Source organism: Cyanistes caeruleus, chromosome 8 (genome assembly GCF_971803275.1).
Source record: "Cyanistes caeruleus chromosome 8, bCyaCae1.hap1.1, whole genome shotgun sequence".
Lineage (NCBI taxonomy): Eukaryota > Metazoa > Chordata > Aves > Passeriformes > Paridae > Cyanistes > Cyanistes caeruleus.
Window position 1 is genome coordinate 28,865,106 of NC_141708.1, and position 27,703 is coordinate 28,892,808.

General features: G+C 39.1%; 2 protein-coding genes across 19 annotated transcripts in view; one reads left to right on the top strand and one right to left on the bottom strand.

The window, feature by feature from the left end:
* The window catches only part of PHYHIPL (phytanoyl-CoA 2-hydroxylase interacting protein like), a 126,901-nt gene extending 105,231 nt beyond the window's left edge, over positions 1-21,670 (top strand). For 7 of the 8 annotated variants that reach the window (XM_086899723.1, XM_086899722.1, XM_086899724.1 and 4 more), the window contains 4 exons: positions 10,601-10,797; positions 15,635-15,809; positions 16,772-16,889; positions 20,332-21,670. In XM_086899723.1, the coding sequence (XP_086755849.1) occupies positions 10,633-10,797; positions 15,635-15,809; positions 16,772-16,889; positions 20,332-20,866 (993 nt within the window). In that variant the 5' untranslated portion in view covers positions 10,601-10,632 and the 3' untranslated portion in view covers positions 20,867-21,670. Of the gene's footprint in view, positions 1-10,600; positions 10,798-15,634; positions 15,810-16,771; positions 16,890-20,317 lie in introns of all 8 variants that reach the window. The other variant, XM_086899721.1, reaches the window with a different exon arrangement.
* Positions 21,380-27,703, bottom strand: part of FAM13C (family with sequence similarity 13 member C) — a 118,776-nt gene continuing 112,452 nt past the window's right edge. For 10 of the 11 annotated variants that reach the window (XM_086899711.1, XM_086899710.1, XM_086899708.1 and 7 more), the window contains 4 exons: positions 26,652-26,747; positions 25,184-25,383; positions 24,076-24,177; positions 21,380-23,309 (listed from right to left, as the gene is read on the bottom strand). In XM_086899711.1, coding sequence (XP_086755837.1) covers positions 23,186-23,309; positions 24,076-24,177; positions 25,184-25,383; positions 26,652-26,747 — 522 coding nt within the window. In that variant the 3' untranslated portion in view covers positions 21,380-23,185. The remainder of the gene's footprint in view (positions 23,310-24,075; positions 24,178-25,183; positions 25,384-26,651; positions 26,748-27,703) is intronic. The other variant, XM_086899709.1, reaches the window with a different exon arrangement.

Here is a 27,703-nt window from a genome sequence, read left to right on the forward strand (position 1 = left end):
ACTGGAAAGCATTCCTTGAGATGCTTTTAAATGCTCTAAATCCAAAAGATGAAAAACTAATCTAAATACGAATTCTTTTTAAGTACCATATCCAAGGGCACTTGTTTGGCATTGTGATTTCGTAGAAGGTTATGCAGCTATTCCTCTATAGCTAATCAATTTTTGTCTTGTCATGATCATGATTGGTGCCATTGTTGCTGTCCAATGGCTGTTGATAGCTTGCATAATAATTATTACAGAAAAATTTGTAATGGGAACTATTGCAAGTATCAGTAAACACACTGAGCTGTGCTTTTTTTTAAAAAAAGCAATTTGAGAGTTATTGAGGACCAAGGATTTGAATCTGATGTTTTTAGAATTTTTGGAGGTTTCTTTTAATTACATCAAAACTTCGCTTTGAGTTTTCTCCTCTTCGTTAGACAATTTTCATTAGATAACCTACAGGAGAATTCTGTCACAAATGCCATCAGGCAGGAATCTGATGAGCTACAGCTGAGACTTCTAATAAATATGCACGATCAGTATGCTACACCATATCTGAGTGAGGGTGAATTCCAACATTGTGAAGACTCTGTTGAAAGATTTCGTTTGCCTACAATATTAATAACTGTGTCATCTTTATGTTCTAGTAACACTAAAATCTTGACCTCATTGTAGTCTTCCTCTTGATAAGGAGTGTTTAGCAGGATCCTCTCATTTCTGCATACTTGCCTGCCTTAAAGAAACTGGCAGCAACCTAAATTATCTGTGAGCTCTCTGCTCTTGCCAGAGGTTTAAAAGTTTGGAGCAGTCAACCAGTGGCAGACCTACATCTATAGACCTTGACAAAATTTGTTTTTTTCCCTAGGAAAGCAGCTAAAAATGAAACAAAACAGAACAACTCCTGCCAAAAAAAGGACTCTCAAAACCCCTATATCCTTTATTTGTCAGGGCCTGAGAGAAAGTCTGAAACAGGCATACAACTCTGAAACATACATGCAATTTAAATGTAAAATAAAACAGTGCAAGTTACAAAGTAGAATTTCCTGAACTATTGTGAATATGTAATACATTTCAAATCACAACTAAAAAGCACAAACTGGTGTCAACCAGAGCCAAATCCCGTTCCTTACAAGAGATGTGTGTGAAAAGCACACAGCAACTGCCAGTGTGCCGAAGTAAAGAAATGCTCATTCATGCTGCAGACTGCCAGGGTATCCAGAGAGTTACAAAAGCCCACTCATGCTGGGCGCCCTACTTTCTCAAGGAAAATGCTTAGTAAAACTGTGTTCCCCAGCCTTGAGTTCTCTCTGCTGCCCTTCAAGTGATGAGTTTTGCCTTTCTGCCTGGGCTTCCCTTTGTTGAAGGGAAATGGATTTTAAATGAAAAAATCCTTGTGTGATCAAGGCACTTGCAGTTTCAGGCAAGCTGGCAGGTCACATTAAAGCTCATGTGAATGCAAGGCTGCCTCATCTTGCTAGATTTGAACTCACATGACTTAACTTGAAGTAGAGAACACATTTTTGGTTTAGATGAAGACGCAGCTGCAAAAAATGGCACAAGTTGTTGCCAGCCAAAGAATGAGGTACACTGGTATGAATGAGGTTCACAGTAATAAACTAAAATGGAAGTGTTTGTCTCTCTCCTTTGTTTAGTGATATGTGGAAGCACAAATCATGGAAGGCCACTCACTTCTCTAATACACAGTTAATATTAAAAGCAGTGGAAAACTAAAGGCAATGCTTTGCCTCAATTATACTGTTAGATGAAGAGCACTGGAGCAATTAGGCCAGTGACCCAGAGCAGTGTAACTTGGATTGGAATCTGGCCCCAAGCTACTTGTCTGGGGTCATATAGTCAGTGCCTTCATCTATGAGATCTGTTTTCCTTTGTTGTTAGTCCTGGAGACATAGGCAGTTCCACAGTCTCGGAGCAGCTGTACATTTTATTCACCAGAAGAGACAATCCTCATGCCATTAAAAGCTTCGTATCCTTTGCTGCTCCAAAATCTGCCCCTTTAGGAATCAACAGGGTGCGAGCCTGCTGAAAAATTTTACTCATGGTTTTTAGCAGAACAGCACTGAGATAACATCCTTACAAAAATACACCACAAAATCGGTCTGAGTGCAGTCTGAAGTATGGTCAGAATTTCACACTAGATAGATAATAATAGAGACCTGGTAACACAGACTTCTGCTAAATGAATGAAGTACATGTCGTAGGTTGATCTGGGAGAGATTTTATAGTAGTTTCTGACATACTTGCATTCCAAGTCTGAAATTCTGTATAACTGAAGGTATCCATTATACTCAAATTCTAGTATATGTAAGGGCTGTAAAGTTCATTTTCATGTTAAATGGCATTTAAATTAAGCAAGATGATGGTTTTGAGGCTTTTATATCCCTTGTTACCTTCTTTCCCTTTCAGCAACTGAGAAATGCACATTTTAATTAAAATTTGTTTTTCAAATGTATCTTGTAGCCAACGCATGCTGAGAAGAGCCACTTACCACCCATGTATCGGAGGCTTGCTGTGCTGAACAAAATGGGAGTGTTTAATTAGGAGTAAATACTGTGGTGGCTTAGTGTTTGTGGCCTGAGATAATGTCCTTTTTGATTTCGAGAGAATTGCCCTTGCCTGGCTCTGATGGCTGAGCCATGAAAACCAGTGGTTTGCCAGTAGGAGCTGTAGTGCAGCTGGTGCAGTTTCTGCCACGCTGCAACTCTCATTACACAGAAGGTTGCAGAGAAGCTTGTTTAGCTTTACATGACAAGGTACAGTAAAGCCTGAAGCCATGTTTAGTAAAAGCAGTCTGAGAACTTTGGAGGGAACTGGGTATAAATGATTTTGCTTACAGAAGTCACTCAGTGGACAGGATGAGGAACAAGTTGCTGATGATGGTGGTGACATTTGCACTCAGTCTTAGCTTATCTGGCCAATTCACTTTGTTTGGTTTTGGTATTCATGGGTCATAAAAGGAGATCCCAGCACTTTTCAGCTCACTGCCCAGGGATTTGGTCAGTCCTTAGACCATAGGAGGGTCAATGGATCTCAACAGATCTTCATATCTTAGATATAGGGTAGAGTAGACATGATAGCATGGATGGCAGTTTAATCTTCTAGCCTAAGAGGGTTCTCAGTCTTACAGTTTTCCTGGTGCTTAGTGAAAAAAAATGGATCTACGTGGTTGTTTACAACCTTTCAGTTGCATATTTTCACCTGAAAATAAGTCCTCCTTTTTCTTACTTTCCCCATTTATTTTTAACACATTGAAAACTAAATTTTATGTGAAGCTGTGTGTGTTTGTCTTAGCATATTACTGTGTTAACACTCCTCAACTTACTTGTAATAAAATTGCAAAAAGAAAAGAGGAAAAATTCAATAATAATGGCCCCACCATGCGGGACACCAAGTACTTTATAAAGGCATAGAGACATGCAGTTTTCCTACAAATATTCTTCAAAATTATCTATAAAGATTAAGAGGAACTCAGAAAAGGTAATTATATCAACAGTGACTTGCATCTATTTCCATTTCAGTACTCAGTCTAGGGGATTGGCTGCTATTGACATTCTGAAAATGTGGTTTCGTTTTGAATGAGTAAGGTATAAATATTAAATACTTCCAAGATGTCAGGATATCAAATAATAATTAAATCTTAGTGAAAGATTAAGGTCAGCCTTTCCAATTTGGCCATTGATCTGATTTGCAGTCAGGGTTTGTGTTACACTTTGGGTTTGTGAAGTTTGGGTACATAGTTGCAGTCTTGTTTTCAAAGTTCTTGAGTAACTCTGCTTAGATTTAGAAAATCTCATTGATTTCAATGAGAGTTTTCCAAAACATTTAGGTATTTGTGAAGATGTTACTAATTGTTAAATTTTTGTTTCAAGTAAAGATATGTCAAAAATCAAAGGAAGAATTGGCACTGGTTTAGACCATTTCACTGATAACAACAGAAGACAATGTACAGTGATATATCTGAATTTTCTGTATGGTAATAGCAAGAGAGGAAACAATTATTTTAAGGAATTAGTTTAATGATGCACTTAAATGAAAAATTTATTTAAAATTAATTAAATGACAGTTATTAAAAAATTTATCTATAATTGCAGTTAGCAATTATAGTTGTAAAAAAAGTTGTAAATTTATCTACATTCAAGCTTAAATGGTCCTGAGATATTTGATCCTATCAGTGCTTTCAGAAAAAAAATATTGTGGGGATAAATTATGTATTTGACACAGAAATTCAGGTAAATTATTCTTGAAAAGTTTATCCCTTTAAAAGTATCAGACCAAAGGTTATTTTTGAGTCAGTGACATGTAGATTTCTTTTCTAAAGAGTTCAGAAATTTGCTACAGTGTAAAACATACTTTTTATCCCCATGTTTTTTTCTTTTTTCTCTGGCAGAAATCTTGCAAATTGCTGTTGTATCATGAGAATCAGTTGAATTGACAAATGTAATTTAGGATTTAACTATAAAGGGTAACTTCAGCTAGCTCTTAGCTTCTGTGACCTCCCTCTCTAATTTCTGAAGAGAGTTAGATTCCTGCAGGGCAAAGTTAAGTGTGAGAGCTGCCTGTAGGTACTCAGATTATCCCATCTAGGAAACTGCCTCTCTTCACTGGATGCAAAGTGAGCCGGAGGAGACTCACTTCCCAAGGACAATGGTTTTTTTGTCAGTATTTTTGTCTTTCTCAGCATAGTAAAAGTGTTAGTGGTTGCCACAGGAGTCTGGAAAATTCATATATAAATATACACATACACACACACACACATATATATATATTTATATATACACACACACACATATATGTATCTATATAAATCTATTATCTATATAATCTATATATACCTATATCTATATCTATATCTATATATCTATATCTAGATATAGCTATAGATATAGCTATAGCTATAGATACAGATATCTATATATATAGTCTATAATCTATTATATATATAAATTCATATATATATATTTCATGTACATCACATAAAAATTGTACATAAACATCTTTGCAAGTCATAGGCATAAAATCCTTTGGAGAGTAGCCTTTGCTTCTGGATCCATTTGGATGCGTATTTTGTATCAAAATTATTCCAGGTGTAATTCAAGATATTTATGGTCTTATCATATGGATGAATGTTATTGGTTCTTTTCTTGTTACTGTTTCTGCTGTCATTTTTAAGAAATATTTGGGTTTTATTATTAACTTGTAAGGAACACATATGGCCCAACAAATCCACTGTCGAGAATCTAGGATCTATACCAAAATGAAATTATAGTAACTTTCTGTGTAAAGATACATTTAATTTCCTATTGAACATATTGTTCCATTCGGTGCCTGCTGAGAGAATGAGCGGCAAACCAAAGCCCTTCAGTTCTGACAGCATAATCACGTTCCAAACTCTACCGCGACACCTCTGTTCGCTGCTGCTAGCAGTCAGGTTTGTCACACGTGCTCTGTGTGTCGCCCCTGGTGTTGGTGGAACACACACGTTTGAGGAAACGAAGCCCCTGAAGTCCCATCTGCTTTTGTTGAAGGGCAAATGAGCATCTGGGCCGAGGGTGCTGGGGCGGGCGGCCCGGCCCGCAGGCCGTGCCGGTCCCCGGCTGCACCTCCGGCCGGGAGAAGTGGCAGAGCCTGCAGAATGAGGCTTCGGGCCCCTGGTGACTGAGAAACCAGGCTTGGCGAGAGCAGGACCTGCCCCCTGGGAGCTGGGAGCCTGCACATCTCTCGCTGGCAGTGGCAGGAGTGAGGGATCGGGCCGCTGCTGATCTGAATCACGGCAACACTTGTGGAGTACATTCATCCTCCGTGTGAGAAGGAGGAAGAATCAAGTCCTTTGTAAGGGGCTGAGACAAATTTTTCAGCACAGAAACCAAGCAATCCGGAGATTGCCCAGCGCTTTGTTTATGTGGGCAGTCTTTGGGGGGCATTCTCAGCTGAAGAAGATGCCTGTACTGAAGGCACATTTGTACTCGCAGAGTCCAGTTGTGTTCTCTTTAGTTTGCATGTGGAATATTCCTGCTGAAGTCAATGTCCTAGATTAGCAGGAAACAAATTAAGCTGTTAAAACCAAGTAATAAAAGAATCTGAATGCATATGAACATTTCAAAAACACTCAGTAAATACACGTATACATGTTATAGTTAAGTAATGATCTATTTTTTGAACTATTTTTTTAAAATTTTGGATATAATGCACATTTCTTACTAGAAAATGCACAACAGTAGTATCAGACAACGGGGAGGAAATGAGAAGGTTTAGAGGGGCTTATCCCTCTAACAGGATTTCTAGGGTCAAGCATTCTCTCTTTATCTAATTTAGGAATTAGTTTTACAAGGATATTTATTTAGAAAATATTCCTAAATATGCTTATGTAAGTATAAAAAAATCTCTGTTGGGAGATAGCTTACAAAGATTCTGGGGGAGAGGAGAGACAGAGACACTTAAAAATCTGAGACTCTTCACTCATTTCTTTTGTCCATGAAAAGAGGCACAAATGAAACATAAACATTAGTTCTGTGGTTGCAGATAAAGAACTGAGCTTTGAAATAGAACAACTATCCTAGAGAAGTGCACTTAGATAGCCTAACAAATAACAGCCTCGATTTAATAATTTTTTGAGTGTTGTTGCATTTGTGTTTCCTTTGTGTGATTTCACTGTCTCTCTTGAACAAGGTATTGCAGTGAACATTGAAATGTTGGTATTCAGGTTAATCATTTGCATGGTGGGGACATACTGTCCTGGCTCTGTAAAACAATTCTATATAGGCAGCAGTTGGACAGGAAGCCATTCATTCCAGAGCACAGGGGAAAAATATGAGACTGTATTTTTGCTTAGTAAAATTTAAAGTAGCAGCTAATATGTAATTTCCTGGTATTTCCCTGTCATTTTTGATGGTTATAGAGAATGAAGTTTTCTCCCTTGTACTGAATTTTTGAGGAAATTAAATACCTTCTCAGTAAATTGGAGAATTCAGTCTCAATTACAGCACTTAAATATTGTCAGTCTATATCAGATTTCTGTAATTAAAATATTTTACCTTTGTTGATCTGATATATAACCTATCAGCTGACTTATCAAGACAAGAAAAGGTAGAAACTTTTGTATTTCAGCAGGTGTAAGGGTTTCTCTGTTCATGTTATGGACGTACCTGTTTGTAAATGAGTTGTTCTCAGTTGTCAGCATCCATGTCTAATACGAGGATTTCTTATGTCATGGTACCTGTGTGCTCTTAAGACACTGATCCCCTCTCATCAAACATTCCTACTTCAAAATACCATAGCTGATATCTCTTGTTGTATTGAAATTGTTACCTTGAGAAAACCACATACTGATTTCCCTAGTGCATGCATTTTAAAATCTGAATAAGGTGAGATTTTTTTTAAAAATGTGATTCATATTATAAAATTTTGTTTGGCTTTTAGTGTGTTTATTACATGTGCTGTTGGTAGCTGTATAGATATAAACCTGATCTTTTCAGGGTCTCAGAAATTGCTTCTCATCTCCATCTACACATATTTTACTTTTCAGACATCTTCCCAGAATGTATTAAGAATCTAGCATTAGCTTTTAATTTTGTACTTTGTGAGTACAGTCTTGCCTTGCTTATTTCTGGCTCATGAACCTGAGTTGCGTTTCTCTCATCACATTCCTTGGTTTTCATGGAGCTGACACCTCACAGAACTAACTGCAGGAGTTAATGTGTGTATTCCCAGAGACAATACACCCAGCACTTGGAACACCCTCTCCTGTATGACAGCAGCCCTGATGGGTGAAATTACATCAGTGTAGTGGGATATTGACACAGAAGCAGCGTCACCACGGTCCCACTGACTTTCCTCCCAGTTTCTGGTTGCAGGATATCACCAGGGCTTCCCCGTGCTTTTGTCTTTCCCAATTCACTAAGTGGCTTCTGGATGTCTCACCCACCATAAAAAAATCGCAGCAACCTGGAGGCTGCTTTGAGGTGCTTGAGCACAGACAGACATGGTTTGGGTGAACAGAACAATCACTGCTGGGCTTTCTGGGCTTTCTTTTTTGTAGCAAACTTTCAGTCCTGGGAGAAAGGCCAGTGTTAGATATGGAGGTTCTTCAGGAGCTTGGCATTTTAGGTGTGCTTAGTCTTCTTTGTAGTCTTTATACTACCCCTAAATATGTGTGTTGTGTCACCTAGTTTTCTATCTAACCACTACCCTACCCCTAACCCCAGCACCATGGGTTTCCAGATCACAAAGATGTAGGAGCAGCAATGTTGGGACCTTGCCAGGATGGCCTTTTCCAGCCCCAGTTTTCCTGAAGATGTAGGCTCATTGACTCTTTCAAGCCTAGCCCCTACCCTAACTCTAAAAATTTCCTGGAGATTTTCTGCTTGACATTTACTTAAAGCTGTTTATTCACTTCAAAAGCAAATAAATTTTAAAAAATGGGAGTGAAGATATCTGAAGATGTGTGCCAAATACTAATACCAAGAAATGCAGAGAAAATGATACCTATTTCCAGAAGCACTTTTGCTCTTTGCCATTGGTGTTCTCCAAAATGTTTCTTTCTCTCTGTTACTTCTTGTCAATGGTCATTACTGCTTTGCATGTGTCCTGAGGCTTAAACCACCTTGGCTGTTTGTAACACGACTCAGGCCCTGGGTATAGAGTACAGAAGCTCATTTTTAGGCAAATAATTTGCACATTAAGGTATTGTGGATTTATGGCTTGGATTTCCTGGCTGCATGTCTGTTCAGGATGTTATACAGTCTGCTGGAGTCTCTGTCTAGCTCTCCAGCTCTGAAAACCTCAGCAGCCATGCTGCATCTTCTGCTTAAATACAGAGCCTTGCTTTTGGAAGAGCCAATCATACAAAGCCTTTTCAGTGTACCTGGCAGAGCTTTCAGTCATCTTTCAAATACAAATTGCTTGCAAAAGAAAGCAGTGCCATTTTCTCCTTGCTGGCTTTCTGAAATGTCATGTTGGGAAAAGCACTTACCATGTCTTTCATAAGAGAAAGCTCTCAGTAATGACTGGTATTTCTAAGTATGTTGCAGCCAGTGCAGCTGTTGAAAATGTCATTGTGTATGGCACAAATAGGGGGGCATTTTGAGCTAGACCGTGCACTAACTGATTTTGGTATTAGTTGAAAAAGGGAAAAGAAAAAAAAAAAAGCAATAGAATGTTTGAAGAATAGAAAACCTTTTGGATGTAAATGCATAAAATAAAACAAAAATAGAAAAATAGTTGTATTAGTTTTTGAAGTCAGTAAAAATACATTATTCACAATACTAGCTGGAAATCTATGAATTTTGCAGATTCTGTGATTGAATTTCATGTATCTATGAGTAGAATTTTGAACAATCAGACCCACAGTAATATTCCTGCATCGAAGTGCTGGAATAACTCTGGCAGGGTATGTTGAATGGCTGAAATGTTCCTAATGTTTTGCAAGTAAAATTTTTACTTTTACTACTGAACCTCTGAGTTCATTTTTTTAATCATTTTTTACCAGTTATGATGAAAATATAAAGATTATATTTTTCTATAATTAGATGTGACTATGAATGATTCTGACAAAACAATGCCTCACACCCCTGCATGAGTTTCCCATCTTCTTCATCTGGCCAGAATTTAGGAGCTTTCCTCTCTTTCTTATAGAGATGTTAGCTTTTTGTATTCTCCTTTGGTTCTATCTGTCCTTATCTATGTTCAATTTTCATTTGTTTCTCTGTTCTGTTTCTTTACTTCTTCTTTTACATCATATAGATTTTTTCCTTTTTTACCCAGTATTTTTTCTCAGCTACCTGGTTTTGTTCCATTTGTCCACTTTTGGCTTGGGTCTTATGTAAGTGCAAGAACACCTAACATTTCTGAGTTCTAATGTTCATGGAACACTGAACTATAAAGTTGCCTTGGGAACTAAGGGAAGACCTAAATTTAGAACCAGTGATTTTTTGGGGGGTCAATGGTCATTTGTCCATCTCCCATATGCACTTAGAAAATAACTTCCCAAGAAAACTGCACATTCTCAGCTGGGAAAACTGAAAGAAAAAGAACAGAAAATGAAGTTTTCTTGTGTTTCCCTTTTGCTGTGACTCATCAAAATGGTAATTGTTTCATTTCAAAGAAGTTGCTTTTTAAAATGTATATATATGTCCATATGTATCCACCATCTATAAAACTTGCAGAGATTGGCTGTGCTTCATGCTTAAAAAATGATTTAAGGATGGATATGATTTCTGCTTGTGTTTATGTTGCTGACAGATATTGATAGGGCCATTATGTTAACTGTGGGCATTGCTGGCTTCTTAAATGAACCTCGGAGCACTTGATAGCTTCAGATGGTTTGTCCTGTCAGCCTGCAAACACTGTGGTGATGCCAGACACTCTGTGTGCCCTGCTATTCCGTGCACCATATTATTAGTGCTTATTCACCCAAGGAATTTCATCCCTTTCCAGTGCTTTCCATCTCTGGCATCCAGACTTGCATAACTGTACCCCACTGGCTCCTGAGGAGCCCCTCTGAGCCTTTGTGAAAGGCTGTTCAGGGATGTGCTTGTACTGGAGCACACAAAACAGTGATCAAATGGGTCCTTCACTGAACTAATCGTGCTTATTTTCTACACAGGGAATAAATCACAAGATAGTGGGATTGCAGAGATGGAGGAGCTTCCAGTCCCACACAACATCAAAATAAGTAACATCACATGTGATTCCTTCAAGATTTCTTGGGACATGGATTCTAAATCCAAGGATCGCATTACTCATTACTTCATCGATCTCAACAAGAAAGAAAACAAGAATTCCAACAAATTCAAACACAAGGTAATTTTAATTTAAAAATCAAGGCACAAATACTTGATTTTTAAACAGATGAATCTCTGTGTTTTATTAACCTTTCAAAGCCAGGCCATGTGGAACAGGAATTGGATATCCAGAAAAGGTGGGTTTTGATTAATCTCATGGAATTTTGATTTACTCAAAGTACCTTCTCTACCTTCAGCCTCTGTGCATGTACACACAAATACATTTGTTCCACAGAGAACTGCGCATTACATTTTCTGTTTCATTTAAAAGCACGTTTGGAACCTCTCTAATGTAGTGCAAGACTGCCATTTTTATTCCTGACTAGTTCTTTATCATTATTTACAAAATGTGTGTATTCTCTGCCTGTCCTTGTTCAGTGACAGACTCCTGAGAGCAGCACATATCAGTTCAACAGAAGAGCCACGAATTCTAATGCACTTCAGGAAAGCTTCCAGCAATTTCAGTTTGCGGCACTCAGCACTGTGACCTGAATATTCATCTGGCCTCTTTCCTCAAGCCTCTGGTGCAGGAACATATTGAAGGCATTGCAGGATCTGTACTTACCAAATCCAGCAAAATTTGCATTGACCTCAGAACAGTTGAAATACTGAGATGTCTAGAGAAACATGGAATGAGATAGAACATTTTTCAAATTTAAAAATAATGTTGGCATTATCTAAAATATAAGGTTTGCCAAGGCACAAATAACTGTCCAAACAAATGTAAGGGCTGTAATTATCTCAGCACCTAAATAACTGCTGGTTTCTAAGCCAGTGGGATAAACAGAAAATATTCCCGCCAATTTCTCTGAGGCTTTTTATTATGAGAGTATTTTCCATGAGATTTCTGTTAATGTAATGTGAATAATTTTCTTATTTGACCTTTTTTGTTGTTGTTTTTTTGGCTGGAAGTAACATATGCATTCAGAGTAACGAAAAATCACTTACTATAGCCTGAAATTGAGAATTTTATGTTTGGCCAGGGTGTTGCAGTTGGTAGGAACCAGTGTGTGAAGCACTACTAAACATAATGTTATTATAGACATATATTTTTCCCCATTTTTAATTGTAAAAGCAAATAAAGTAGTTTTTTCTTACTCTTACTAATTTTGGACTGACAGCCTTTGAATTGAAATTCCCATTTTAAAGTGCAGGAATACGTATACTCTCTAAAGTGAGATGGATTCTTTCTAATTTCATTTCTTTTATTATTCTACATGTTTTTCATTCATGTGCAGACTGGTGTATACTTGCAACATTTATTTTTGTGAAAAGTAGAGCCATCCTAGAAGAGTGAACACCACATACACTTCAGAATCTTTATCACAGTGATGAGACTAGACTTAAAATGGATAGGGGGAAAAGGATATTGGTAGTGTAATAAAGATAAACTATTAGATTTATTTTGTGATTCTCAGCAATTCCTTAGTTTTTTACTGTGCAGTAGTATTTAGTCATAGGACAAAGGTAATTGGTTTTCTAAGAATGAGCAAGTAAAATCATCATCAATTAAATGATGAATAATTTGCATGTCTTGTTGGAATTAACTGAAAATTGCTTGCTACTAATTTTGTTAGTGACTTGGTTAAGATTTTTTTGCATGTAATTTTTGGATGGTTTTATTCCCAAGCCTGAGTGACAGAGATCCAAGGAGCAGAGAGGGTGGACAATAGTAAAGCACAGACTGAATACTCCAACTCTGTTCCAGAGCACTTGGGTGTTCACTTTCATGCATCTTTAGTACTAAGCAATTTTTAACACACCTTCTACGACGACCTTTGGTTAATAATTGAAGTGCTCATATTCCAAATGTGTAACCCAGGTATGGTTCAAGACGAGCAGCCTTCCTCCCTCTACGGTTGGCCACAGGAGTTACCCAGCTGAAGGTCATCAGCAGGAGCTGATAGCCCAGCAGCTGCAGCACTCAGGGCTCAATCCTCACAGCAGGGAACTTACTTCAGTCCCCACCCATCCACTGACTTTCTAGCAAAGCTTTTGAATAAAAGAGAGGGATAGCACTGCACTTTGTCCTAGCAGAGCTTTTCAGAGAGAGAAGAGGGAGCCCTACTGCCTAGATACAATAAAGAGCATTGGGATTTACTCCTAGGAGTCATACATCACCCTGCAGATGCATGTGCAAGGAGAATTCATCCTTACTTAGCTTCCAGGTAGGGTAAAGCAATACAAGTGCCCATCTCTCTCACAGTGATAATGCAAAGGACCAGCTCATTTTCTGACTTATACAGAATTAGCACTTTAAGTATCAATTTGCTCAGATAGCTGTAAGTTACTTGGGATATAAGCTTAACCTGATAAATCCATGCTGTACCTCAGGAAAGGGAGCTGTTTGTTTTCTCATGCACCTGGGAGACCATCCATGAATGATTCATCCTTCCAATACTGTTTCTGTTGATAAATATATAAAGTATATTCAGCATAGTTAGGGTGCATAAAGGTTTATTATTTTTTACTATCATCATCATCTCTGCGAAAGAGAAGGTTTGTATTCGTAGTGATGTGCAAAGACTAGAATTGTAATAAGATTTTGTCTTCTTTTCAATTCATTTTGCATACTTCATCTCTTTTTTAAAATATGTAAATATTATTACTCCCATGTAGTAAGAAAAATACTCAAATATTTAGATAAACTGGGACTAGAATCTGGGTGTGCTGAGTTCCCACAATGTGTTCTACAAAATAACCTGGCAAAGGGAAGGGTAACATGAAATGGGAGAAAGTTGAAGACTGAAAGCTGCCTCTTTTCCCAAAAAGGAGAGCAGAGTGACTCATACATCTTGCTGCTTAGTTATTCAAAGCTTCCAGGCTGTTCTTAGAAATTATTGCTATCTAGGTACCTTTAGATTTGTCTAGTGGGTGCTGGTAGTGGAGCAGCCATCTGCCACTCTAGAATCCTGGCTCTCCTTGAGCTGGCATAGTACCTGTTTTGCACATCTTTGGTGGCTCAGCCAGGAATGAGCACTGAGCAGAAGAGAGATGAAAGGGAGAAGTGGAGAATCCACAGAGGAACCTCAGTGTGAACATCTGAACATTTCCTCTGCATTGTAGCAGAAAAAAAAAAGAAAAAAAAAAAAAAGAAAGTGGTGTTTGCTTAGGAAAAAAACCAGCAGATTAGAGCTGTGAGAAGCACCACATCTGCTCCCCCTCTCCAGCTGTACAAGATATAAACCCCTCAGTTTAATGTGGTGGTCTGCCTCTTTCTTTTTACTCTTTTTATTTTGGTAGTCTTCCCCTTTTTTGGTGTGGTTAAAAGAGGTTGCTGATGCACAGCTGGAAGGTAAAGCTTTGACACCTGGGGGCAACAAGGCTTTTAATGTTACATGAAAACTGACAAAATTAATGGGGAAAAAGCTGCCACTGGAGTGTGACCCAGGTGGGAGCTGTTTTTACCATAACCCAAGAAGCGGTGACAGGAAGAACAATGATGTTAACTGTGGCACCTGCTGACTGCATTAGCAGTAGTAGACTCAGTCCAGTGGGATGCCTTTTGGAGTGGTAGTTTTAAATATCATCTGGTGTTCTATTTTTTTTTTTCTGTAATTTTTCCCTACATATTATTAATTGTAGCATGCACAACTGTCTCCTTTTCAGATAAAGTTTTCACCCAACTATTATTTGATTTAAATTAAAATTGGCAAAAGAGAAATCATGACAACAAAATTCTACCCTGCATTCACTCAATTACATCAATTCTTATGATATCCCAAGCTGCTAATTTTACAGTTTCTTAATGCAGAAACTGAAGATAATTTGTGTTGATAGGAAAACAAAAGGAGAAAGATCTTTTTCCATAATAGAAGACAAGGGGGGAAAAAAAATCCTTCAGATCTTGCTTAGAGATCATGACCAGAAAATATCTCCCTTCTATTCTTTTTTTTCCTTAAAGGACTACTATGCTAGTATTTACAGGTAGATGATTGTGGACTAGTATTTATGGGTGGACAATTAAGGATGTCATTTAAAGTATCCACTTTTCACATGGCAGCTGTCTTACTACTCTGTTACTACTGGTGAATATTCAATAGTAAATATCTCTCATTCTATCACAGCTCTTTAGGTACAGAGAACCATTCAGCTCCATCACGAGTGCTTTCCCCCACAGTTCTAGCATAAACTGTCCTGTTTGTCAATTTTTCTGTCCCTTTGTGGTCTGTACCAAAATCTTGGTAGTGTAGAAATCAAGTATATCAAACTGCAACAAGCAGCTATTTTTCTTGGTTGCACCCTGGGGCTGTGATATACTGGAAGAGCAAAACAGAGATCTGAAGGGGCAGTGGAAGGGAAAGCAAGAGGTTCAGTGATAGGCACAGGCTGTTTGGCTTCTTCTGGCTATTCCTGTACAGAAGGGTATTTTGAAAGATGTGTACCAGCTGTACTTATTCTGCAATGTGTTTAATTTTGCCTGTTGAAATTTAGTTTGGAAGGTAGCAGCAGCAGTGCAGATGGACTGATTGACAGCAGGAGGGTTTTTGTTTGATTACATTGGCTGAAAGAAAACAGGGAGAGCACAAGAAGCTCTTACATTAAGATACCTTTGTTCTCAGTAAGCACAAATGGTTCTAGTCTGAAATATATATTTTGGCTATATATATATAATAGTAATACTCTACAGTCACTGGAACCAATAATTCATTAATATATGCAAGTTATCCCCATGTCTCTTAGAACAGGCCTTACACCACTGCTCACTTTGCTGTACCAGCTGTGGGAAGAAACTCAAGTTGCAGTGAAGATCCAGGGGTTGGGGACTACACTGCAAAAGCTGTGAAGGAAAGGGTGGTAGATTTGTTTAGCTGCACTGCTGACTTGTGTGTCCTTTGTCATTTTGTTTCTGTCAGGACGTACCAACCAAGCTGGTGGCCAAGGCTGTTCCTCTGCCCATGACAGTGCGTGGGCACTGGTTCCTGAGCCCCAGGACAGAGTACACGGTAGCGGTGCAGACAGCCTCGAAACAGGTCGATGGTGATTACGTCGTTTCAGAGTGGAGTGAAATCATCGAGTTTTGCACTGCAGGTAACATTGCTGAGGGATCTTGTTCCACAGTCTGGAGTCAATTAATGCTGGCTCTGCTGCCAGACTGGGCTGGTCACCTGCCAGTGTTGATTGCTGGTAGCCTTAAATAGTCATCCCTAGAAAGTGGAATTCAAACTTTAGACTTTGTATGTGCTGAGGTTTGGCACGTTAAGCAGAGGCAGTTGGACCACCCTTTTCTCATGCAGTAGCTTAGCTGTCCCAGGGTGCTGTGCCTGGCACCAGTGCTTCTCCTAGACCAGGAAAGGGCCACTTGTGTGCCTGTCACTGGCTACCAGCACCTGTGGGGCAAAGGAAGAGGTGTCAGGCAGCCCCCTGACAGCTTGAGAAATTCTGCTGCTCTGCCTTCTCTGCATGCTGCAAAGCCTCAACACCATCAACACTCCATCTCAAGAGTCACTTTGACCTGTCTTTGATTTATAAAGCCTCCTTTGGATGTTCATGACCTGCTGCCAGTGTGCATGCCTGTGTGAAAGCTGAAGACTGAGGCAAGCACACTATGAATTCCATGTTGGTTTTGAAGCCATTTAAGCTGGGTCCTAAGCAAGCTGTTACAGTTAGTTAGCTGTGACAGTTAGTTCTGTCATTGGTTGTTGGCTCACAACCAGGTTTGTCGACTGATAGCAGGCAGAGAGGGCAGTCCTGAGCTCCTCTGCAGTCCTGAGCTACACTGCAGTCCCAAATATAGGGAAACCAGCTCTAACATAGGAAATCCTGAGCTGAAAGTTGCTGTAGGCTTGTATAATCTTCATAAGGAAGGAGTTGGAAGAGTCACGAATACCTGTTCCTGCCATTTGATTTGCTTGTTGCCACTGTTGAAAACTGGGATGTGATGTGTATTACCAAGATTCTGTTCCCAGTTTTCAGTCTGCATGTGTCTGGCTTTTGGAGAGTGTTCTGGATTTTCTTGCCCCCTGTACTAGCAGTTTGTCGTTCCTTTCCAGATTATTCAAAAGTTCACCTAACACAGCTATTGGAAAAAGCTGAAGTGATTGCAGGCCGTATGCTTAAACTGTCTGTTTTTTATCGGAATCAGCACAAAGAATACTTTGATTATATCAGGTAAGAAACTAAACATATACAAAGTCCTTTGGCAAATTAAAGGAGTAATGAAAATAAGTAAATAGACACAGCTGTGCTAATGCTAGAGCACGATGTCTGTATGCTTTATCACCCATTCTGAGGAAGGCAAAGAATCAAATACAACTCATTTCTTTCACCTTGCTTAACTCAGCACTTCCATTAGGCAATAAAAGCCTGTATTTTGAAGCAGAAACTGAGGTACTCATTGGGCCTCCAGCCTGATTAAAGCATCTGTAATCACAATGGAGAGTTTAGTAGCCAAATATTTCCACTGTACTGAGAAATTAAGAGTGAGGTGACTGAGAGTAGGAGGGTACAACAGTGTGTATAGGCATTTGCCTGCATGTAAGAGTTCCATCTCAAATATTTGCTCTCCAACCATCCCATTTCCATGCCCAAATGCGGTTATACAGACTCTGCAATCTGAGTGTTAATTTACAGACCATGTGAGGAGGGAGAGGGCACGATGTTTAGACAGTGTTACGACACCGTGCTTCAGTTGGAATGAAAAATAGGGTAGCTGGAGGTAGGTTCCCTGCTCTGTTGGAGACCCAGTGTGCCCTCCACGCATGGTTGGAAGTGTCAGTACAAGAAAAAAAGCAGCTTTTTGATAGAAGGAGTATGCTGAGTGAGCAGGAGCAGCCCCACATGGTAACCTTCTCCTGTTAAAAGAACATGGGTGAGAGGTAAGCAGTGTGTTGGAAGGCTGCAGCACTGACTGTGCATCTTTAATATTCATGGGGAGATGGGGCTCCTGATGGGCCACATAATTTCAGTTTTATGTGTGTCACACCAGTACCTGCCTAGAATGGAAAGTTTTTTAAGCAACTCAAGGTAATCCAGCTTCAAAGAACAGACTACACCACGCTTGGAAACATTCCCACTTTGTAGTCACTGGTATCTGATTTATTCCAAGAGTGTACTGGATATTGCAGAGCATGGGCTTACTCTTCTCCGTCTGTGTCTTGGAAGAATTATTTTATTGTACATAGGGACAAAGCTGCAAAACTCAGTGGAGGTAGAGAATAAATTGCAGTTACTGAGGCTCTTTGAGGCCCTCTTAAGCTACTGCTGTCATCTTGGGCTGGATACCACAGAAGGGAAATGCCTGTGCTGTTCTGATCCTCATGTTACTTTGTTTTCAGCTATGTAATCATAGTGCATCTGCCTTTGTGTTCATTAGTGTTAAAAATTGCCACTGAGGTGCATTTATAGCTGTGGGTTTGTATAGCTTGTTCTGCCAAATGTGACTCTAATTGATTGCACTCTGTCTGTTCCCCTTCCTCCTGTTAAGTTCTTTCTTGGTGCAACACCGCTAGAGATGAATTTGTTTACCCTCTGTTAGTGAGCTGGAGACAAAAAGCTGTGTTTTACCAGGTCAGTGGAAAGTTACAGTACCAGAACTGGCTGATTGTCACCTCTTTTGAACAGCAATAGACTAAACAGTCACAAGGGCTAATCTCTCCCCAGTATATCCATCTGTATGTTATGTTAAAAACCCTAACCACGTGCTTCCTGTTAGGGAAAATTCCTTGTCATCCCGTGCCTGCCAATGGCCTCTGGTATCATCACAGCCTGGAAAAGCTCTGGTAGTACTGGCACACAGGCAGCTGCTCCTGGTGCTAAAGCAGCATCCCCTAAATGGAGGGTTTGAGGTGAGAGCTCAGAAGGGGTGTTTGAGTCACTGCAGCTTACTGGGCTGGGAGCACCACAAAGCAGCTCAGGTCCCCCAAAAGGGCGACCTATAATTAGCCTAATTGGCCACTGGATGTCAGTATCTTGCCACAGAAATGGAACCTACTTTCTCAGAATGAAGCCTGACTTTTCAGGTTGCAGAGGTTTCAGGTGGTCATTTAAGCTCATTCAACCTTTTTTATTTTTTTCCACCTCTTTTTCTTTTCTCCTTAGTAATCTCTTCAGTCATAAAATACTAATTATACCCCCCACTCCAATCAATGTCTCATGAAGTAAGGCTTGAGACAGTAAGTAGATAGTATTTGAATGGCTCAGAAAACTTCTGAAGTCTATCTTAGAGTAAAATAAAGATGTGCTGCTGAGGAAATTACAGGTAATGAAAAAATAATCACAGCTGGAGATATTACTGAGTTAATTTAGAGCTGTTTTGTAATGTATACACTGAGTTTGTTTGCTTTGACTGCTACCTCCCATGTTAACTAAGCAAAACCTTCTCCCACACAGCACTATTTTATATAGACCTGTTGCAGATTAAAAGCAGATCAAGAACAGTCTTTCTTGGTTAGCTTCCTCTCTCCTAAAAGAAGGAAAGAAAGACAAAAGGAAAAAAAAAAAAGTAAAAGCAAAGCAAGAGGGGAATATAAGAATCTCCAGCCCCACAGTCTCATGTATTTTTAGTCTGTCATGTCAATGAGTATAAAGACATTTATTCTAAGGGTGCCTAGCAAATATGGTGTTTTGCAGGACTTACAAAAGAGGATGGCTCCCTTTCAGGTATCACGTGGTTGCATGTGCAGAGAAAGCTAAAGCTGCTACTGGGGCATTTCTAGAGCTGTGTGGGGCAAAAATCCTGGGGACTGCCCTGCTATAACATAAAATCCCAGGGGCTAAGAAGGGTTAGATGGGGTATTTTGGAGTATTCTACTGAGTTTAACAGCCTAATGCTGCTGAACATAATATGGGATTTGGCATTTTAAAAATTTACTTGTTGTACATTTATTTTCACTGGAATGAAATTGAGCTAAGCTTGGGGAAAAAAAAAAAAGTATTTTTTTACTCTTAGGACTACTGACTGCAGAAGCTGGATACCAACCAACGTGGAAACTAACCAAATTGCCTAATTCTCTGTGCCCAGCTCTGCACTGATTGAAGCCTGCACTAAACCAATTAGACTTGAATTGATCATTTGGGGACAAAAATTACTGGTAGACAGTACATTCTTTCCTATAACCTCTCTGAAAAGCATCCTTCAGAAATAACTTTCGCTGGCAGTTTTCTACATGAACTTTATACTGCCTATGCGAAAAATACATATTAACAAACAGTATATTCAGCATAGGAAGACTGACTTACAATATTCAACATGTGTTTATTGTTAGAAATGTAGTGGAAGTCTGAACAAATCAGCTAATTAAAGACATTTGTGATTTAGGGGCTTTTTTGTTTGGTTTTTTTTTTTTTTTGCCTACATATGATACATATGACAGCTGACAGAGAAGGCAGGCTGGAAATGCAAATTTTCCCCTTGAGCAGGAATTATTCTAGCTCTTCCCAAGTCTGATTGCACTTGATTTTCTTGGTCCTAAGACTATGACATTAACCCCAGCTTTCAGTTTAATGGTTTTCCTTTGTGTCCCTTCAGTCCTCTTTCCAAACAGCATGATAACTTTCCACTTTTTCTTTCCCATGTGTTACAAAATAAACAATACCAGTCCTTCATTTGTAGAGAGCATCATGGGAATGCTATGCAGCCCTCTGTTAAGGATAACAGTGGCAGCCATGGCTCTCCGATCAGCGGGAAGCTGGAAGGCATCTTCTTTAGCTGCAACACTGAGTTTAACACCGGGAAGCCACCTCAAGATTCACCCTATGGAAGATACAGGTATGAGATTGCAGCTGAAAAACTCTTCAACCCAAATACTAACTTGTACTTTGGAGACTTCTACTGCATGTACACAGCCTACCACTACGTCATCCTCGTGATTGCCCCCGTGGGGTCACCAGGAGATGAGTTCTGTAAGCAGCGCCTTCCCCAGCTAAATATTAAAGATAACAAATTTCTGACCTGCGATGAAGAAGATGGGGTCATGGTTTACCATCATGCCCAGGATGTTATTTTGGAAGTAATTTACACTGATCCTGTGGATCTCTCCCTTGGCACAGTTGCAGAAATTACTGGTCACCAACTAATGAGCTTGTCTACTGCAAATGCAAAGAAAGATCCCAGCTGCAAGACCTGCAATATCAGTGTTGGACGTTAAAACTTCCTTCATTCCTTAGGAGCCTTCAAACCTCTGTTGCCCATTTCCATAGTCAGACAGTTCTGTCAGAAGCATGCACATGCCGCTGTCACCAAAAGCAACTACTAGTCTTCAAAATCTCCAATAGCCTTCTTAGGATCTCTTCTCTCCCTCTTTCCCTTCTGTTCCCCCGATGCTTTAAATGATTAGAAGTCCTGGATTTCTTTCTGGCAACCATTTATACCTAGATGCTGCAAAAATTGTTTTCTGTTTCTTGCCAAACATAACAAAATCCTATATAAACTGCTTCAGCAAAATAAAAATAACGGCTTATAAATGGTGTTTAAATATGCATTCATTTTAACTACTGAACAAGTACTGGGATAACTGAACAGCATGAAAGGTTGTAATTGCAGCATGATTTGAATTTCAGAGCCTAGAAATGTCAGCACTTCCAACGTGTTGTTTGACAGTGTTATTTATGTTATTTATATTAGCTAACTGAAAACAGAAACTGTGTCTCGACATAATAAATATAATAGAAAAATATTTTATTTGTACTGTTGTATAAAATATTATACAATCATATAGAATATATAGATTACATTTTAATATCAATTGTATACATGTCATTAAATCATTTTCCCTTATCAAAGATGTAGTTTGTAAACTTCAAATAGCTCTGTATCTGTTCCTGTTGCTCTAGATGACTTTAATTAAAACAGATTTATGAAGACCATTTCTGATTCATAAAAGTTATAAAGTATTAAATCAGTAACTGAAACAACAAACAGCTGCAAAATAAAAAATTCCTTTTTTAGTGTTCATATTATTTCCTCCATACTGCTTGAAGATGTGTACATTTTCCAAATCATGCCATTACATACTAGATAAATACAAACGTTGTTGGTACATAATAAGCTTTATAAAATCAAAATCTTCTTACCAAGGTAGAAAACAGCTTGCTTATACTATGTGGTCAATACAAAATGACAGGTAAAGCAAAACACTAAACATGATTCAACTGGTTCCAGTCCCTTATTTTTTTCTTTAAGTAATTCTTCCCTTCTTTCTGTCTGGGCAAGGAATTTCCCAGAATCCCTGCTTTTCATTTCTAGTACGAAACCTGCTGATACTCCTTCTATTACTAGTCCACTTTTCACACCAATGGCCTATCACAAACAGTGACAATTCTCCTTAATATTATGAAGTGTAGTGTTCTGAAAGTTAAGAAACGTGTAACTCCAATGGAAAAATAACTTTTTCTAACCTTATTCTCAGTAAACAAAAAGTCTAGCAGTCCTCATCGGATAACTGTGACACTCACTTTTATACCATGTACTTTATCTATCCAAAATATCTTAGCATAATGCAGTAATCTAGTCCTGTTTTCATATATATATATATATGTGGCAATTTATAACACAAGAAGTACTTCAACATTTTACAAAGTGCATGCGTCTAAACGAGCTTTGGTAGTTAGAGAAGCGAATGTTATAGCATCAGGCAAACCAAAGTGCAAAGGTTAATAGAGAAATCAAAATTAGCATGTAGTTGATCTATTTACTGACTTTTAAATTCTGTGAGCCAGGTCCTGTGAACTAGTGTAAAGGACAGCAGCCAGTACATTTGTTCCACCTTTTCTCAGCCACCTGTAGCTATTTTGTTTTGCCAAGCACTTTCTCTTATTCCTATAACACCACTAGTTCCATTTGGCATCACGTTCTGGCCTTTTCTTGCATAAGCAGCATCACTCTGCTCTACTCCTAGTACTGCTTCTTCCTGTGTACCTTTTTTTGAAGCCACTGGAATTGAATGGCCACTCTGTCTTGACAGCTAGAGTATGTTCTGAGTTTTTCTTTCACTCGCCTTAATTCATTTCTTTTAACCTAGTGAATCAGCACCTTGATAGCCAACATTATTAATTAGTTATAATACATGTTAATTCTGGAAACAAACGTGTGGCACGTTAGCATGTACTAAGATGTACTAAAAACCTGCAGAACATTTCCTCACACTTAGAGCAATTCTCAGTTCTCCAAACTGAGAATCTACATTACTTCAGTATCCTTTTAATTTCTTAACATTCTCACAGTGCACTTCAAGGCTTTTTCAAAAGGAAAAATATATTCTATAGTCCACTCACCCATCTTGCATATTGCTGTCCTCTCTCATCACAGTTATTATAACTGGTAAAGTGCATCAAAAATCTCAGTGTGTCAAATAATTGTGCAGCAGACCAAGACCTGTAAAATTACTTTCTCTTTTTCATTACTTGTTTGTTTGCTTGGATTTTTTTTTTTTTTTCCTAGAGATCAATAGCACAGCATTGCATTCACTTCAAATCGTTTTGGAAATATCATGCTTACTAATGAGAACCTCCAGGAGCCTGATTTTTGCTTTTGTGTGCTTGTATTCAGAGTATTCCTCAGCCATTGGCACCCGATCTTCTTTCTGAGGACTCCTATGAAAAGTAAATAAAAGCATCATCATTTTTTATGAGTAAGAGAAGAAACAGTCTTAAAAATTAATTGCAACAACTGGTGAGGATTGGGGTTTTTTTACTGACTGTAAATGACTAAAGATATTTTGACAGGACTAAAAAGTTCTAATATATAGAAATAAAATAATTTTTAAAATACTGAATATTCATATACCAGATAACTTTCTTGACAGCTGTGGAAGCATAACTACTTGATGCTCAAATATGCAGAGAAGTCATAATAGTGCTTTGAAAACCATTACCAGTGCCCACATACACCACGGTTTTCAACAAAAAGGTTTGCTAAATGAAGAGGAAGAAAAACAGAGTGAAAAATGGTCAGTATTTAATTCTGGATAAAAAAACCTGTGACTTCGGGTTTTAAAATATGTCTGTTTAAAAATGCCTCACTGTCCCTGCAGACTGACATCCTCAGAAAGAGATTTTTATCAGCCTCCCTTCAGCTCAGGGAATATCCAGTGCTGAGGTGGGGTTTATACCCATTACAGGTGTGTCCTGGAAGATCCCCAAATCCTGTCTTTCCTCACGGATGACCACAATTTGAAGGAATTAGGTAGAGATATAGATGGACATCTCCAGAGACCAGACATTTCCAGGGTATTTTCCAGCCCTTAGGTGCAGCCCCTTTGGCCTGCTCAGCCCAGAGTGCCAACCCTCACTGAGAAAAACACCCCTGCCCAGGACCCAAAGGGGACAAGGAGAGGGCTCTGCTGAGCTGCTGAGTTACCTTCCTGTCTGTTTGTAGAACTGCTCCTCAAACTCTCGAAGAGCCTTGCGGAGCCTCTTCTTATCAGCCCTTGTTTCTCTGAGATGTTCAAGCAGAACGGGCCTGTGAAACATAGACAAGAACATGAACCCCCCTGGTGCTTGGGAGGGTTGTGAAAGCCCTGGATTTGGGTAGCAGAGACCTTCTGCTCTGGGCCTTTGGCAGGCACTGACCAGAGCCCTGAGACATTCCGTCACACTCCATACACCGTTGTACTCCTGCCCTTTTACTGGTACTCCAGCTAATAAAGGGAAGGCAGAGACTCTAGTCAACAGAGGAGGAGAAGCATTCAGGGCTGATACTTGCTACTAGCCTTAATTCCCTGTGGAATTAATGGGGTAGAAGGGGCTCAGTATCTCACAGGAGGAAATGCTGTAACTGAATTAAAGTCAACATCCAAGCCCTGTTCCTATTTGCAGCTGTTCCCAATCATTACTGTGATGCAGTGGAAGTGCTAGTGGTACCCAGAAGCAAAATTTTTGGAGGCCATGTTTTAGCTAGTGTTCAGAGAGTAAGGGTTTTAAGCAGAGAGAAAATTCTGTTATGAATTTGCTCCTGGTAATTGTTTCATTCTTTTTTTTTTTTTCATAATGACAAAATGCACAGAAATATCTTCCCAGCATTTATGAACAAACTATTGTACACATAGTTGAGTTACATAGAAATCTAAGTAATTTTTATTTGATCTCCATAGTGTTACAAGTCTAGTTAGCTTCATTTATGCATCTAAGACATGCCAATCGAAACACAAAAGAAAGATACCATCCCCTAAGTTATGAGAACCTATGTGTTCCTGGAAGGCACAGTCTTCAGCAAGTTACCTTTCTCTTCCTGGAGACAAAAAGTTGGCACAAAGTTGTTTTAATAAACAGCTCAAACCACCAGTATGATGCCCAAACAATGAATCTCCTCTGCCTCCTCTCTCCCATAAGAAGGCACTGAATCACTCCTTTGGTATAGAACATACCTATGCAACAGGTGTGGCTCATATTTCTTTTACAGGCTCATATTTTACTCACAAAGTCTAAAATGTTTTAAAACATTCAGGGGGAAAAAAGAGAGAACTTACATTGTTGCCTCATGTAAATTGGACATAGACAAAGCTGTTTGCCTGTAAACTTTCTTTTCATCCAGGGGTGAAATATGTGCAGGCTCACTCTCCTCCTGTGAGTAACATAGGTGCTCTTCAACAGGAAAGCAAGACATTGGACCAGATGATAACTCATGGGTGCTTTGAGAATGGTCTTCATCTGAGTCTTCCTCCTCCTGCTTGGGAAATGCAAAATATTATCAAATTAATTGTTTAAATTACAGTACTTACAGTAATAGGCTGACAACATAAAGAATTAGGATCTGAATTCCTGGATGTATTAATTGAAACAGATTACACATATTGAAAGGTTTAACAGGTCTACCTCAGGTTGTTCATGAAAGCACTCCTGGGGTCACTGGGTTACTGTGTATTGCCTACCAGTGAGTAAAAAGGACAGAAGTTGGCCCTGCTCCCAAGTATCTCCAGCCCAGAATTTATTTCTGGCTATCCAAAAGCCCTTACACGTAGCAAAGATTTAACTAACATTCTGTATTTATGTAAGCAGTGCAGTCTGGCTGGAACTTGTACTCCTCTTATATACACATCTCCTTTATTATTATCTCCTGATATTATATCCAGATGTTTTGACTATAAAAAGAGCTGAAGGGAGAGATTCCACAGTTTTATAGCTACTAGTGTTAACTGCTAAAATAGACTGGTATTGGTGTCTTGCTCACATTCCTCCATCCTCAAAAAAAAATTGAGCTATTAAGACTAAGGCTTAAACACAAAAACTCCGTGGGACAAAGCTCCTAACAAGTAACACTTTGGGGGGATTTCAGGGAAATTTTTCAATGAAATACTCATATGCAAGTATGCAAAGCTTTGCACTGTGATTGTTCAAAGAAATGTTAGGTTACGCTGTCATCTAACAAGACTATAATAATTTTTAAAATTGACCTAGCCCAAATTACTATTAGATTAATGTTTTTGGTAGACATGCTAATTAACTTCCAAGTAGCCGGATTCCACTGCCTTCACTCACTATGAGACCAGTACTGTTCCATAGCACCAATATATTATTAAAGTACTACAGATTGCATATATGTACTATGCAATTGATGAAAGCATTGATGATAACATACAGAAGTTAGATATAGTGACAGCAGAGTTCTTCATGGAAAGAGAAAGGTTTCCTTCTGTGTTGTAGATGTTTGCCACAATGGAAAACTAATGCCAGCCACTTTGATGTCTTAGCCAGCCCACTGAAGTTCTTGTCTCAGAAGCTGCTGCTGTACATTGGAACCTCTGGCATGCACAGAAGTTGAACTTTACAGAGCATTCGCTCTATTTGAAGTATCAACACCCTGTATGTTAATACAGGTGCTCAATGAGCAGGTTTTTTGGATGTCCATAGCATTACTGCTAAATGGACATACAGGTACAAATCAAACACAGCATTTTGTATGTTTCCTTGACAATGGATGAATTCTTTCCAACTTACAATTGTTGTGATCAAGGATGGAGCAGCCAGAAGTTTCTTGATAATTCTGTATCTGTCGTAAAGAGGTTTCATGAGGCTCTTTTCTTGCTTAGTTACCTAAAGAGAAATCATATTAAAACATAGCCCTCAAAAATTAAAAAGTAAATTAAAAAGGTTCTAATTTTCCTCCTATAAAGCTGAAAAAAGTATTATAAGAGTATGAGCAGATGTGTATTTTGCTTCAGTAGATGGGAACTGTAATTCAGTCAATACAACCTAAAAAGGAAAAATTACAATCTATTTTCTAATGAAGAATACCCAGTGTGGTTTCCACTTTTTTTGGCCACGTTGCCCAGGCAGAAGGTAAGTTATTCTCTCTCTGAGGCTGCTGCTAGAGCAGTAGCAGTTCAGATGTGCTGCTACTGTGCTTGCATTGCCAGCTCACATCCTTAGCTGTGATGACAGCAGCAGGAATGCCACAGCCTGCCTGGGACAAGCCACTCATTGGCCCAGTGGGATGAAGAGCACCAAGAATACAGTTCTGCAGCCTGCACATGGAGCTGGCTCTGTGCAGCTTTGCTGTGTGCATTCCTCACCAGAGCTGCCTTCCACAATGGGAATTTACTGTCCCTTCATTTACTTTGCTCTTGGACTTTCATGAGCACTTGGAGCATTTGGAAGAGAATATGATTTTAAATCAGGTGTTAAGTGCCTGATCCAGCCACAAATGTTCACAAATACAAAAATACACCTTAGGGAAACTAGCTGTACACTAGATTGACTGACTGCATTAAGGAAAAAAAAAGAAAAAGCAAATTCCACAAGGAAAAAAAACAACAGAACAAGACAACCCTCCCACCCCAGCCAACCAACCGTGTCATGCCACCATATCCCCACACCCCCAAAGTAACATTTTTCTCAGTGATAAAACATCAAAGCGAGGGCATTTGTTCCTAGTCCACCATCGGCCCCTACTCATCAGCTCCCACACCTGAGCACTCACTGGGTGCAATTTCACTGATTTTTGGCACTGCAGAGAGGCCCAGGTGCAGCCACTCAGATGAGTGAAGACA